This window comes from Mobula birostris, chromosome 9, assembly GCF_030028105.1.
Source record: "Mobula birostris isolate sMobBir1 chromosome 9, sMobBir1.hap1, whole genome shotgun sequence".
Taxonomy (NCBI): Eukaryota; Metazoa; Chordata; class Chondrichthyes; order Myliobatiformes; family Myliobatidae; genus Mobula; species Mobula birostris.
This window is the reverse complement of record NC_092378.1, coordinates 40,069,564-40,084,304: the sequence shown is the minus strand read 5'-3', so window position 1 is coordinate 40,084,304 and position 14,741 is coordinate 40,069,564. Positions and strand designations below refer to the sequence as shown.

Sequence of the window (14,741 nt, the reverse complement as noted above, 5' to 3'; positions counted from 1 at the left end):
CTCTTTGACTTTCTACCATCACGCTGGAAACTGCAATGCATAAAAACAAGAATGGGCAGGGTGAGAAACAGTTTCTTCTCCCGGGATATTGGGCTCCTGAAATCCCGACTGTACTGTATTCAAGGTGTTACTGGTTAATCTGTTCCATACCTTTCAATATCTGATATTAATGCACTTTAGTTTGTTATTCATCTATAGATTTTATCCTTACTTTCATAAGTTATCGTGTGTTATGTGTCTAATGTGCCTTACACCCTGGTTCAGAGAAACTTGTCTCGTTTAAGTATACATGTATGTAATTGAATGACAGTTGGCAAATTTTACCTTTTTTATCCATGCAGATGTGGCCTTGATGTAGACGTTCAAGCAAGCGATACAGAGCCAGATGAGGTAAATCCTTTTACTGTATTATTAACAGAGTACTTAACTTAACATACAACCCTAAAAATAACTATTTTGTTGTCATTCTCAAAAAAGTTAGGAGACGTTGTTCAGCTGTAATCTTGTTAGTTTAATTTCTCTATGAGGTGCTGCTCCTCCAACCTGCTCCACCAACCCAGTGCCCACCTTCTTATTCTGGCCTCCTTCCTTTTGCATTTTATGCCTGTTGTTTTGTAATCATCTGCTCTATCTCTGAAGCACCTTCTTTGATGGTATTTATATAATGCCAGAAATATAGCAGAACATCTAAAAGGGCACGGCAAAGATGTAAAAGAATAAAGGAACTCATCAGAGCCAGAATTGTAGGAATGCATTACCCAGAGAATTTTAGTTTTAGAATACAGACTCGAGAAGACTTGATATTAATACTTTGCATATAAACCAGATGTTTCTTAGAAATCGCATCAATTTTAGTCCATAAAGTACACAGTGTGAATTTTTTGATTTGAATATAGTAACTATTTCCGGGTGCGAGATATCACATATTATCCCTTAGCTTCTAATTAAAACCTGATTTTACCTTGGTTTTAGAGCAGCATCTTGGCTAATATTTCCTAATCAAGGAGACTTGTGACTGGTGGTGACACCTTGGTAAGCATGTGAATTTGTTAGAGATAGCGATTGAAAATATTTTTGAATGCAAAAATTATGAGATAGATGCGTTGGTTACCTTGTGGGGTAATTGAACTCTTTTGTAAGTGGTTTGATTATTGATGATGATCAGTTTTTTCTTTTTGGCTCATAATCTTCACTCTGAATTTCAGAAATTATGTATTATTTGGGTTTCAAATATTAAAATATTTTTTTTAAAAAGAAGAGCTTTATTTATCACGTGTACATCGAAGCGTCGAAACATGCAGTGAAATGCATTGCTTGCATCAAATCAAATCAGTGAGGATTGCATTTCTGGCACCAACATAGCCTATCTACAACTTACCAACCCTAACTGTACATCTTTGGATTATGGGAGGAAACTGGAGCATCTGGAGCAAACCCAAGCAGTCACAGAAGAATGTAGAAACTCCTTATATGCAGCAGAGGGATTTGAACCCCGTGGTGACTTCTGGCATGGTAATGGCGCTAGGCTAATCACTATGCTACTGTGCCACATTTTTTCCTTAATTAAAAACACACTGCATTTTTTTTCTGATTATTATTATCATTGCAATCATCTTTAATTGTCTGCTGTGGACTTTCATATCCAAGACCCAGAAGCTGTGTAAAATCATCAGAGTAATTCCTTGCGATTCTGTAACTTTGTTTCTGATAGGCTTTGAAAGAAGAAGCTGTCGGCAAATACAAAAGTGAGAAAAATCGTAACTTCTGTAAAGGAATATGTCTTTGCATTGCTTATTCTACCACAATTGGAGGATTAACTACTATTACAGGCACCTCAACCAACCTTATTTTTGCTGAGCAACTGAACGTGTGAGTATATAATTTTATACATTTTAATTGACCCTGGCCGGTAAATTCTGTTTCTTTTCATACTCACGCTCATCACAATGTAGTTAGTGAATTGAAACAGTAGTCACCAGTCTTGTGTTTGTTGCCATGGATGGCATGGTGGTATGGTGATTAGTATTGCTGCCTCATAGGTCCCCAGGATTCATCTCTATGGAGTTTCCATGTTGTCCCAGCAAGTGAATGGGATTCTCTGGATAGCTCCCCAAATCAAGCATAGGTAGCGAAACCAGACTGAGACCTATTTGACAAAATGGTGTCAAGGGAATGTCTGAGGAATGGGAACTTCTCTCAGACAAGTAGGACTCATATGAGACCAATAGGTCCATTACTGAGAAAACTGGGGCCCATATCTTTGAAAGTTATTGTGGCAAGGTTTTAAAGTGATGCGGCATATTTCCAATATAAGATAATGATCTAGTAGCAATGATAATGATCTAGTGTAATGTGTGGATATATCTGGTCTGAAGATGTTCTTAAGAACATGAGAAAAGAAGCAGGAACAGCATATTTGGTTCTTTGCATCTGCTCCACCAGACAATAAGATCATGGTTGATCTTAGACCGTAGTAGACCTCTTCTTGAACAAGCTCTATATCCCTTGATTTCCAAACATCTGAGGATCTATCAGGTTTTCTTTTGAACATGCTCAGCAACTGATCCTCTTCTGACCTCTTGGTTATAAGTTAGAAAGATCTATATAGACAGAATATGTAGTGCAATGCAGCTAATAGAATACAAAACAGAGCAGCAGGATACAATATCACTGATGAATGAATATGGCACATATATGGTAAGTATCTGGGATATCAACAAGGAAAGAAAATAGATCATAGCATGATAAAGGAAAAACTTTTGACAGAATTTAATTCACGGCTTAAGAAAGTCTGCCAAACAGAGCTCAATAGTAAAAATATAACAAAGGCAATAAACACTTTTGCTATACCCATATTCAAGTATTCTTTTGCCATAATATCTTGGTCCAAAACCCATCTGGAAAATTTTCAACAAAAATAAGAATTGAAATGAAAAATTTCAGAAAACATTATGTACCCTCCAGAAAATATAATGTATACTCGAATACACTTAGATTAACACTACCTAGGACAGAAGGGGAAAGAGGAATAACAGACATTAATAAGTTACACAACAATCAGATAAAACTTCTAGGATATATTTTCATCAATGAAAACAGGATTCAGTACTCCATGCGAGCAAATGCAAATCTGATAAGAAGTATATACCACTAAACTTAAGTGAGAGAACAAACCAGAAAAATGAAGAAATTATCACTATTGATGAAAAAGTTAACTAAGGGAAGAGCATGATGCTCCATGGAAGACATCCCCATGATCTGAGCAGACCAGATGTCAACAAGGAAGTGTTAAAAGCCCGGCTCAGAGTTGGAGACCTTTTCCCAGAAACAGAAGGATTCCATGTGGCAATACAGGACCAGGTGGTTAACGCAAAAAATTATGAAAAGTACATATAAAAAACAAACAAATTCAAGATGATCAATGTAGAAAATGCCAAGAGTAAACAGAAATCATTCAACACATAACAGGATCCTGTAGCAGTTTAACTCAATCTGTTCACTTACACAAGTTCAATCAAGTGATAAACATCATTCACCAAAATCTTGCTTTAAGATACAAATTCATAAAATTACTATAAATACAAGCCGGATCCGGTTCTAGAGTTAAATCCCACAAATTATTTTATGACTGATCTGTTATTGTAGATAGGGCAATCCATAATAATCATCTGGATGTAATAATACAGGATAAACAAACAAGAACAACTTATTTAATGGCTAGAACCATTCCAAACACACATAATTTACAGAAATGAGTAAGTGAAAAACACCAGAAATATGCTGAATTAAAAGATGAAATTTAAAGATTTTGGAACATGTACAGGGTATGCATTGTCCTGATAGTAATATCTACAACTGGCATCATCCCAAAGGTACGTCTCAATAGCATTAAACAATTAGGGCTACACAGTAATATCTATGTAAGTCTTCAGAAAGCCACAATACTAAACACCACTAGAACTGTGTGAAATTTCCTAGCAATAGAGAAATGAGCATGTTTGGCTATGCCCGTACCTCGGGTTAGCAGCTTCAGCTGCGAAAAAAAAGTAATGCTTTCCAGCAGTTTCCCTACCACTGACATCAAGCAAGCTGGTTCACAGTTCTGTTTTCTCTCTTCCTTATTTTTTTTAAATAATGCATTTGACAACTTTCCAGAATTATTCAAGAATCAGTGAAATTTTGGAAGATTTTTGGCCAATGCATTCATATATATATATATAAACAGAAAGTGCTGGGAGCACTTAGCAGACCAGGCAACATCAGTGGGGAAAAAAGCAGTTAACATTTCAGCTTGAACTCATTGACCTTTTTGAGGTAATGTTAAGTTGGCTTCTTTTTCCACAAAACTTTGCTTCTTTTTCTACGGATGACATCTGACTTGCTGATAGCCTCCAGCACTTTCTGTTCTCCTTTCATTATCAGTCCCCTTAAATTCTCTTATCTCTGTCTGCAAGTGGCACACATTAGGTTTTGTTCATCTGTTTTTTTTTAATGGGTAAACATTATTGGGTTTTATAATTGTACCAGTAATCGTTAAACCAAGTGAGTCATTTACATTTATCAGAATTTTGTCTGATTTTCTTTTTCAATAATGCAATTTTTCATTTAGGCACTACCCAGAATGTCACTGTGTAAATTTTGGGTCTTGGTTCATACTGGTGCTCCCCGTGACTGTGATCATTATGGTTTTATCTTGGGTCTGGCTGCATATCCTTTACTTTGGTTTCAAGTAAGTTTAAACTTTAATTTTTACATTCAGTATCCATGAAGTCAAAATCTGCTCATGATTTTTTTTATGTTCATTGAATGAGGAGTGAAGAAACTCTAATCACACTTTTAACATAAGTGAATGTTCGTCAACATTGATTATATCAGAATCAAAATCAGGTTTATTATCAACGGCATGTGACGTGAAATTTGTTAACTTAGTAGCGGCAGTTCAATGCAATACATAATCTAGCAGAGAGAGAGAGAGAGAGAGAGAAATAAATAAAATAAGACATAATAAATAAACAAGTAAATCAATTACGTATATTGAGTAGATTATTTTAAAAATGTGCAAAAACAGAAATACTGTATACAGTATTTTAAAAAAAAGTGAGGTAGTGTCCAAAGCTTCAAAGTCCATTTAGGAATCAGATGGCACAGGGGAAGAAGCTGTTCCTGAATCGCTGAGTGTGTGCCTTCAGGCTTCTGTATCTCCTACCTGATGGTAACAGTGAGAAAAGGGCATGCCCTGAGTGCTGGAGGCCTTCAATAATGGACACTGCCTTTTTGAGACACTGCTTCCTAAAGATGTCCTGGATACTTTGTAGGCTAGTACCCAAGATGGAGCTGACTAGATTTATATACTTTGTTTTAATACCAATTCATAGTGTATCTCTGCCATGAAAATTACTTTACACTCTATTTTTCTAAGCAATTTCAAATATCACAAGTTACAAAGGGAAAGTTATTTTTGGTGGATGTGGTTACCACAAGTGCTTCAACTGCTGAGTCTACACAGGGCCCCACGTTTGATTACATTTGTTTTGTATTTGTGATAGGCACCAATAGTTGAATGTCCAAATAAAATTCCCATTGTTCTTGAGGTGATCACATTGGCTCCAGTTAGAAAGTAAGAAAAACCTTTGTCAATTCAAGAGATATTTTCTGATTGTGTTGGCTTGTGGCCAAGTGGTTAAGGCATTCGTCTAGTGATTTGAAGGTCGCTAGTTCGAGCCTTGGCTGAGGCAGCGTGTGTGTCCTTGAGCAAGGCATTTAACCACACGTTGCTCTGCGACGACACTGGTGCCAAGCTGTATGGGTCCTAATGCCCTTCCCTTGGACAACATCAGTGGTGTGGAGAGGGGAGACTTGCAGTATAGCTAACTGCTAGTCTTCCATACAACCTTGCCCAGGCCTCATGAGACTAACGGATGCCTATATAAAATTTTCTGATTGCAATGGAGAAGGTTGGAACCCAAGCAGAAAATTGAGAGCAATTCAGGACCTCCACGTTAAACAACACATGCACAGATATTCTAAAACTAACATGTACTGGCTTTTTTAAGTTGGTAGATAATCAATTTATTTCCCTTTTTTGCTAAGATGAACAATTGAATGTTTGTGTGCCCTGAACACTTAGCAATTAGTAATGTCAAAAGTAGTTCACTTGTTTGGATTTGATATGGTTTCAAACTTATAATGTCAGGCTTCTTTAAAACAATATAGCTTTTCAAAGACATTTGAATTTCGCAAAGAAAAAAGCAACCAAGAAAAAGCATTGATAAACTTGATTGAAGAGGAATACAGGAAGCTTGGACCCATGGGGTGAGATGCATTACTGTATAAATACTGACTAAAAGTTTATGTTCTGAAATAATGAAAAATTAGCAAAGCTTAACTCATACACTTTGGATGTTAATGTTGATATCTCTTTATCTTTGCAAGCTAAGCTATTGGTTTCCACATGATCCATGCTCTCTGTTTATAGCATTTTCCCAGATGTTTTAGTTGCATTTTTACTTAGCCTGATACAACATATTTTTGTGAATGTTGAATTCCTTCTGCGACATGCTACAGAACTATAAAAGGAGAGACTCCCCCATGTCACAAAAATATTAAAAAAAATAAAATAATGCATGCACTGATGCTGTCAGATTCCAATCTATTTCAGTGCTATTTAGAATCTCATCACGACCACCATCAATTAAACACTGGAAAGAAATACTCGTGAACTTGACAAATGTAATGAATGAATTAAGTTTCCTAAGCTCTCTCATTAGTGGAAACGGTATAAATGATCAATTATTAATTGTAAAAGCTGATGCTTCCAGTATCCAAGATCTAACTTCTCTTTTCAATGCATTTTGTTTTGTTTATGGTTTAGCAAAAATTGTAAGCCAATCGAAATTATCATTAGTAAACTGAAATGTGTATTTATTAAATTTGTTCTGCTGGAAATGCTATTGGTAACAATAGCACATGACGGCTTATTTTCTTTTAGCTCATATGGCAGAGTTCCTGCTTCCTAACTCAGAATAAGAATTAGTCAAAGTTATAATTAATCACAATTCTGACTGCCACTAAAATTTTCAAGAGGTAGTGGAAAAAGAGTTGCTGAGCAAATGACTTACAAAAAGGCAGACTATATTAATCTGTATATTGGAAACTGCATGATTATAATTTATTTTTAGAACCAAAACATCTCTAGTCCAAAAGACTGTAGATGCTGTAACTTGTAGAACTCAACAGATAAATAGAGGAAGGAAAGAACAGCTGAACATTACGTGCATAAAATCCATATGACATTAGATGCTTGAAATGTTCATCGGGTTAGGCAGCATCTATGGGGAGAACAATAAAGTTAATGTTTCAGGTTTTTGCACTTTATTCAGAATGAGAGAGTGGCAATCAAATATTTCAGACTGCAGAGGATGGGAAGGGATGGAGAGTACAAAGGGAATGTCTGTGACAAGATGGAAAGTTATCAATATACTGGTGAAAGAAAGGGGAGTGGAAAGGAATTTGCAGCAACATAAAAATGCAGTTAAGAAAACAGAAGTCGAAGAAAATCACAAGGTGTAATCCTCACAACTTTCCAAAGTTTGGGCATAAAATAATTCTCACAGTTATGCTTAAGAAATGGAAACCAGCAGTGGAAGGGGAACTCGTTGATGTGAGAAGTAGATAAGCCAGGCAAAATTGGGTGGTATTGTAACTGACTGACTGGTCTCTATTCAAGGAGGAAGATAAGGGCCCTTAGTCTATCCTGGTGTTGGATAGAGGTGCAGATTCAATATTCATGAGGAAAATAAATCAGTTGGGATACCTCTCCCCTTCCCTGTCCATTTCCTTCTCCCTTCCCTCCCCTCCCATTCCCATTTCTTCTATATTTCCTTCTCTATCTATTCCCTTTCTCTCTCCATTTCACCATACTCAATGTAACTTCCAGGAACACTAGCTAGTTTTAATGAAAGTTTGTAATAACTATTCCTGCTTTACTTCTCCATGGATGCTGCCTGACCAGCAAAGTTTTTTCAACATCCTTCTTTATTTCAGATTTTCAGCAACTGCGGTTTCCTGTATCACACATTTCCAGTAATGCTTCCTCTCTCCTTTGTCTTCTGATATGCCCTTACGGTGCCTTGTAAAGGTATTCAGCCCCTAAATATTTGTTCACATAAATGAGTATTACAACTAGCAATTTTGCTCAATTTAATTGAAATTTTTTTTTGTGAATCACATGCTCCTTTTATTCTGGTAAGATGGTGGTGCGTTCAGTTGCAACAACCTTTTGGGTGCTAACAAAAAGGAGGATTTTTCTTTTGAAAATTTGTTCTTTATATTTGTAAGACTATACTGGACTCCAAGAACAACAGGTACAGCAAGTCTACCACACCAGTGATCTGTTCGTTATTCAGGGCTGCCAGCCGGGGTGTCGAAGGGGCCGGCGGACGAGTCAGGGAAGGAGAAGCTGACACTCAGCTTGAAGAAGGAGAAGCTGGCGCTCCAGAGTGTATGTTGTGCACCTGGGCCCCAGAGGGACACTGTCTCATTTGACTGTATCTATGTATAGTTTGAATGATAATTAAACTTGATTTGATTTGTTTTTCACAGTAGGGCCCCCAAAAAATAGAGAGAATTGTGAAGTACAAAAAGCTAAAAATGAAAAAAACTGTAATGTCAGCACTTCATAAGTATTAACCTCCAACTCTGACTCTAACCTTGACCTCCAGGTCGGGACTTCATGCGCAGCCACTAGGGACGGTGTTAGCCAGGCTGATGCACAGTATTAGATTTATACCACATGCACCACTTAACATTGAGGCCAAAAAATTCCACTTCAGTCTCATCCAACCACAAGATCTTTTTCCAGATCTTTATAGTATCTTCTAAGTTATTCTCTGAATGCCTTTATGGGCAAGGGTATGCTTTCTCTTTTCTTTTCTTTTCTTCCTTGCCACTCTTCCGTAAATACCCTTTTTGTGCAAGGCCTTAGATTATGGGGCTATGAACTTCATCTCCAGTTGCAGTCACTGACTCCTGCAGCTCCCTCAGAGTGACTGTTGGCATAATCGTAGCTTCTCTTACAAGTGCCATTCTTCTCTGGCGACTAAATTTAGAAAGGTGGCCTGACCTTGGCACTGTAGCTGTGGTTTCATATTTTCTCTACTTTTTCATGATGGACTGCACTGAGCTCCAAGGTATGTTCAGTGGCTTTGAGATGATCTTGTACCTTTCCCTAGGTTTGTGCCTCTCCATTATCATTTCCCTGACTTGTCTTGAATGCTCTTTTGTCCTCATTTTGGTTTGGTCTGTTGAAAATCTACCATGCTATTGGACCTTACAGAGAGAGGGGGTATTTATTCTTATGAATTCATTGAAAACAGGCAATCCTCCAGTTTTTTACATCAACAAATTGGCGAGTTAGTAAGTTGATACACTGTATTGCACCTGAAAAAAGTTAGCATAGTAATTACAAATTTTCAGCCTCAACATTTTGGTTGTTAATTTTCAATAAGTTGTTGACAAGTTTTGGAATGTTTCTTTTGATTTGACATGATGCAAAATGCTTTGTAGATTAGCTCAAAAATCATACTTTAATACATATTTTAAATTTAGAAAATGAGACAGTAAAATGTGAAAATAATTGTGGGAGGCAAATACTTCTTTTCAAGGCCTCATCACCTGCAGTTAAATCAAGCCTGCGGTACCTACTCTCAATTGGTACAATCACTACTTGCATTATTTAATCCCTCTTGGTCCTCAACTATCACAGGAACTGTCTTTGTTCTCCTCACCATGTCCTCTTCTCTGTGATTTAAATCATATTTGATCTCTAGCTTTTCCTAGATCTGATCAAAGATTATGAATGTGAAACATTAACTGTATTTAACCCACCACACAACTAGCCAAATTATGGACAACACCCAGCATATTTGGAATTGAAGTCTTCGGCTGGGACAATTTTGACCACAGGGCTTTTCACTTTTGCCAAGAGAAGTTCTCTGCAAGTATGGTTTCATTCATGTCACAAAATGTTCTTTTTTTGTATCTACTATCAACTTTCATTTCCCACTACCGGTATTAATATTTTTCAAGAGTCTTTCACAGTTACAATATAAAGTGAAGGAATAGAGGTTGCCATATGGCTGGAGATGGAGAACTTTTATTTCAATGAGTGCAGTAAACTTATTGTTCACTTCATATGCCAAAAGGAATAATGATATTGTAAAAATAATGAGTTGTGGCATTGTGGTTTTGTGAATGCTGTGAGATAAAGCCATCTTGGATTTGAATAGGATGGTAGGTTGTAGGTCCTGGAAATTAAAATTGACTACTGAAAGGTGGGCCTTTAAAAAGCTGCAGATGTATATGGATATATCCTTAATGTAATTAATTCCGATTGAAGATAAGGTGGAGGCTGATGGGAAGTTCTTGCTGGCACCCTTTCTTGATAGATTGACAGACGAAGAGAGCAGTTAAGACATGAATGAATGCGAGAGAGGACATGATGCAAAACAAAGGCAAGAAAGACTTGGATAGTCATTGACGAAGAATGAGAGACCAACCAGTGGAACATCAAACTAATTTAGAGTGCAAGTATAATGGAGTGGGGAATATATTTTGGGTCAGAATCCTTGAGGTGGGTTGCAGAGACCAGAGTAGGGTGTTGCTGATGGTAAGTAGATAAATCACAATAACTGGTAAATGGAACTCCCTCCCTCTATCTCTGTAACCATGCTTCTTTAATCTCTCACCAACTTGTTCTATATTCTTTGTCTTACATTTCATGAACTATCCTTGAATGTTCTGCAGTACTGAAATAAATGCAAACCTTTTTGTGTCTCAGGTATCAGGAGATTGTTACCCTTGTTATATTTTGCTTCATGGCAATATTGTGGTTTATGCGCGATCCTGGATTTTTCCCTGGCTGGTCCAATCTTTTTCCACAGTAAGTGAAAGCCTTTCTGCATTTGAGATCAAAACTCATAGTTGAAGTAGCAATTGAACAGAAATGATGAAACCAGTGCCGTTTGTTCCCTCAACCCCTCAGCTATCAAGTATACTTGAATTAATCAGGGACAGGTTGAGACTAATTCTGGAAACTTGCCCAAATTCTGGATGTAACTTCCAGTTTAACTCTCAGGCCCTGTTTAAACTGGAATTGCATTTCCTAGAGGGAATTATCTTTCCCTCCTGGCACTTTGATCTGTTACTTCTCATATAACATATAACAATTACAGCACGAAAACAGGCCATCTCGGCCCTTCTAGTCCATGCCAAAAATCTGCAGTAAGATTTTCTGAATAAATGATTTGGGAGCTCTCTAGGCCTCTACCTTGTATGTAGGTCATACTGCAAGATTGCAAAGACTAGGAAAGATGGCAAAGATTAGCAGCTGTGGGGCCATCACCCAGCACCTGAATGAGATGGAAATCTTTTTTTCAGTGACTGTTCACACTTGGGAGGGAAATACGTCTTAATAACAAGATGTGTGTAGATCAATGAAACTGAGGTGAATACAACCAACGGCCAATACTTGGCGTAACAGTAACAGTGGGGATGTAAAATGGAATTTTTCATTGCTTGCAATGTTATCTGGCAACAGTCCAATGTCACTATTCCAGCATTCTTTACATGTACTACCCTACACCACACGTAGCATGAGGTTGCACCTAACCACTTCTCATTCTCCTTCCAGATATACATACAGCTCTTGTTGTTTGACATCATAGCAATTTCTCCAAGAGTCCCACTGGATATGTAGCCCTACTTATGGCTCACTTCACACATCAGACTCAAACATTCCCTTCAGCAGTTACCTATTGTCCAAGCATCTTATTTCCTCTGTTTCCCTGCATGTCTATAACGGAAACTCCACTCTTGAACTTTATCCTTTCCTGGCACTGTTGACTTCTCTGTTAATAGGAGAGACATATTATGCAGTGCATAGCAGGACTGATCTGCATTAAGCTTGGACATCTTGGACTCATCTCAAAATGCAACAGGTTACTGCATTGGAGAGTTTAATTTTGGGTCTTATCCACCAGGACGTACAACTAGTGCACCATATGTTGTATGTCAGAATGACACGTATTCCGCCAATTTGACGACATCATATCTAATTCTGTCGCCTGTTATTTGTCAATGAGTCATGTGTCAGTAGGAGCTGATCCTCTTCCCTTTCATTATCTTCTAGATCCCTAGCAGCAGCAAGGTCTTTCAGGGAAAGGCTTCTCAAAGAGCCGCCATTAAGTTTGCCAATGCTTCCAGATATCAAAACAGTCTCTGGTGTGCTGGGTAGATTATCAAAAGTGTTGCAGGAATTTTCACATCCAAAATGAGGAGCAGAAGTAGGGAGGTCTTCTTCCCGTTCTAGTGAGGACAATGAGATTTGAGCTTTAGGGGTCAAAATTTTGAAAGGAATTCATTTATCTCCTGTATTTATACAACACATTGAAAGGTTATGAACTGTTTTGCCTCAAACACAAGAGATTCTGCAGGCTCTGGAATTCCAAAGTAGGACACACAAAATGCTGAGGAACTCAGCGACTCAGACAGCATCTATGGAGAGAAATAAGCAGTCAATATTTTGGGCTGAGATGTTAACTGCATTTTCTTCTCCATAGATACTGCCTGGCCCGCTAAGTTCATCCAGCAGTTTGTGTGTGTGTATTTTTTGCCACCATGGCCACAGGAGTGTCTTCATCCAGCATCTGTGGTGTCATTTAACACTACGTCATTATTTGGTTCAGTACTGTGGAGCTAACTTCCTTCAGATCTTTTGCCTTTGAAGTCCATTCACATACTTGGATGGAAACTGGAACATTTGCTATTCAGACAATAGAAACCACTTTGAGGAGGTTTATGGATCAAATGTTTCCAAGGGCTTACTCCTGCAGTTGATTACTCTGAAGACTGAACGAACTATTAAACTAGAAGGTCATTAATGATGCACGGTGATACAACATGCTGCCTTCTTTCAGTTACGTCAGTAAACCTACTTGCTCAAGCCTTCCACACTGCTCGAAGCTCAATTGAGGTAACTTATCCTCACAGCAGCTCTGTCTATAGTTGGAACCTTCACAGACTCAGGCACTGAGGTGTCATCAGGCACGATCAAAAACATAAACAACCGCAGCAAAACATTATTTAATCTAAGGGAGCATGCTGCAGGATTAATGAATCAAATGAGTAATCTGGCTTCATCATAGATGTCACAATAATGTCTGTCATATAGAAATCATCATACTATGACAATGAAACATCCTTCTCTGTGTGATAAGGGTGATCTATTGATCTGTCTCATGGTCTGCCACGAGTAGCCTTGTAGAAGCAGAAAGTTTTAGAGAAAGGACAAAGCTAATGAAGTGAATTGAAAAGGAGAAATTTAATGATAAATAAAAACAAAAAAAAAACTGCTGAAATATTCAGTGTTAGGTAGTTTCTGTGGGAAAATAGAGTCTACAGTAGGACTTGAACCCTTGACCTTTTAGCTTAGTGATAATATTCCTACACACTGAATTACTGCACTATGGCTTACATGATCATCAGGCCATAAGATATCTGGGAGAAGGGAAACTCTGATCTCAAATCTCTGCTGTCTTGTGGCTATACACACTCATAGGGAAGGCTTCAGGAATATACCTCAACGAAGAAATCTGGAGCTGGAGTCCTTAAGACAGTCCAACAGGAGTTCAATGCTGACTGGCATCTCCTGTGACGCTGCTGGTGCCAAACTATATCGGCCTCTGCCATTCCTTTGGGTTCATCAGATGTGTGGAGAGGGGTAGCCTGCTACATGGGAAACAGCTTGCTCTCTATCTTGTACTGCCCTGGTTTGCGTTTCTAGACAGTTAGGACACAGCATCCATGGTTGACCCTGACCGATGAGGGTCTCGTCTCATCTCCAGAGCAGAGTTAGGGCATCTGGTCCATCAGCGTCGATGAGGACCCCGACACCATTATGATGATGTTGAGACTAGAGCATGTTTTGGATTTAAGTGAGGGAGAGTTGCGCAGCATCTGCCTCACCCTCTCTTCCCAATTCCCATCTGGATCCAGTGGCAAGACAAGAGTGGAGACCTCTGGAGATGGGACTAGGCGCAGTGGATGACCAGGACGTCTTCTGTGTCTTGCCCTGCTCTACACGTTCCACGACGCTTGCAGAGACCTCCTTCTTGACCATTGGACCTTCCATTGGTCTCATCCGCTCAATCCGCCGGAGTCTGTCTTCACATGCTGGGATAGACAACTCCCTATCTCATCGAGGGTTTGAGACCTGTTGGCTACCCTCACCTGGTTTAGCCGGCTTGTCAAAGCCGTTGCCCGGGGTGTGGCCGCTGTCGCATGCAAACAGCTACAGGGAGCCACAGGTGAGAGCTGAGTGGCAGGTAGGGTCCAAAAGTGGACTAACCACCTTGAAAAGGATGCGACATATTCCCCCACCAGAGGTGCTATCCCTCCCTGACACCCTATACACTCTATTCTACGATTCAACCATGTCCGATTTATTTTATCAGCCCTATTAGAGTCATAGAGCACTACGGAACTGAAATTTGCCCTTCAGCCCATCTAGTCTTTGCTGACTTTTTTTTCCTGCCTTTTCCCATCAACTTGGGTCCAGACCATATCCCTCCAAATCCTTTCCAACTATGTACCTTTCAACTTCTCTGAAATGTTACAATGAACTTGCACATATCGCTTCTGCTGGCACTCATTCCTCACTTGCACTGACCTCTGAGTGACGAAGC

The 14,741-nt window shown here is 38.7% G+C and overlaps 1 protein-coding gene and 1 long non-coding RNA gene across 2 annotated transcripts in view; one reads left to right on the top strand and one right to left on the bottom strand.

Moving 5' to 3' along the window:
* LOC140202706 (uncharacterized) overlaps nt 1–14,741 on the bottom strand; it is a 171,682-nt gene that overhangs the window by 37,828 nt on the left and 119,113 nt on the right. The window lies entirely within an intron of this gene.
* The window catches only part of slc13a1 (solute carrier family 13 member 1), a 58,019-nt gene that overhangs the window by 13,637 nt on the left and 29,641 nt on the right, over nt 1–14,741 (top strand). Inside the window, exons 6-10 of the mRNA XM_072267887.1 lie at nt 342–390; nt 1,712–1,869; nt 4,610–4,729; nt 6,214–6,312; nt 10,838–10,939. Coding sequence (XP_072123988.1) covers nt 342–390; nt 1,712–1,869; nt 4,610–4,729; nt 6,214–6,312; nt 10,838–10,939 — 528 coding nt within the window. The remainder of the gene's footprint in view (nt 1–341; nt 391–1,711; nt 1,870–4,609; nt 4,730–6,213; nt 6,313–10,837; nt 10,940–14,741) is intronic.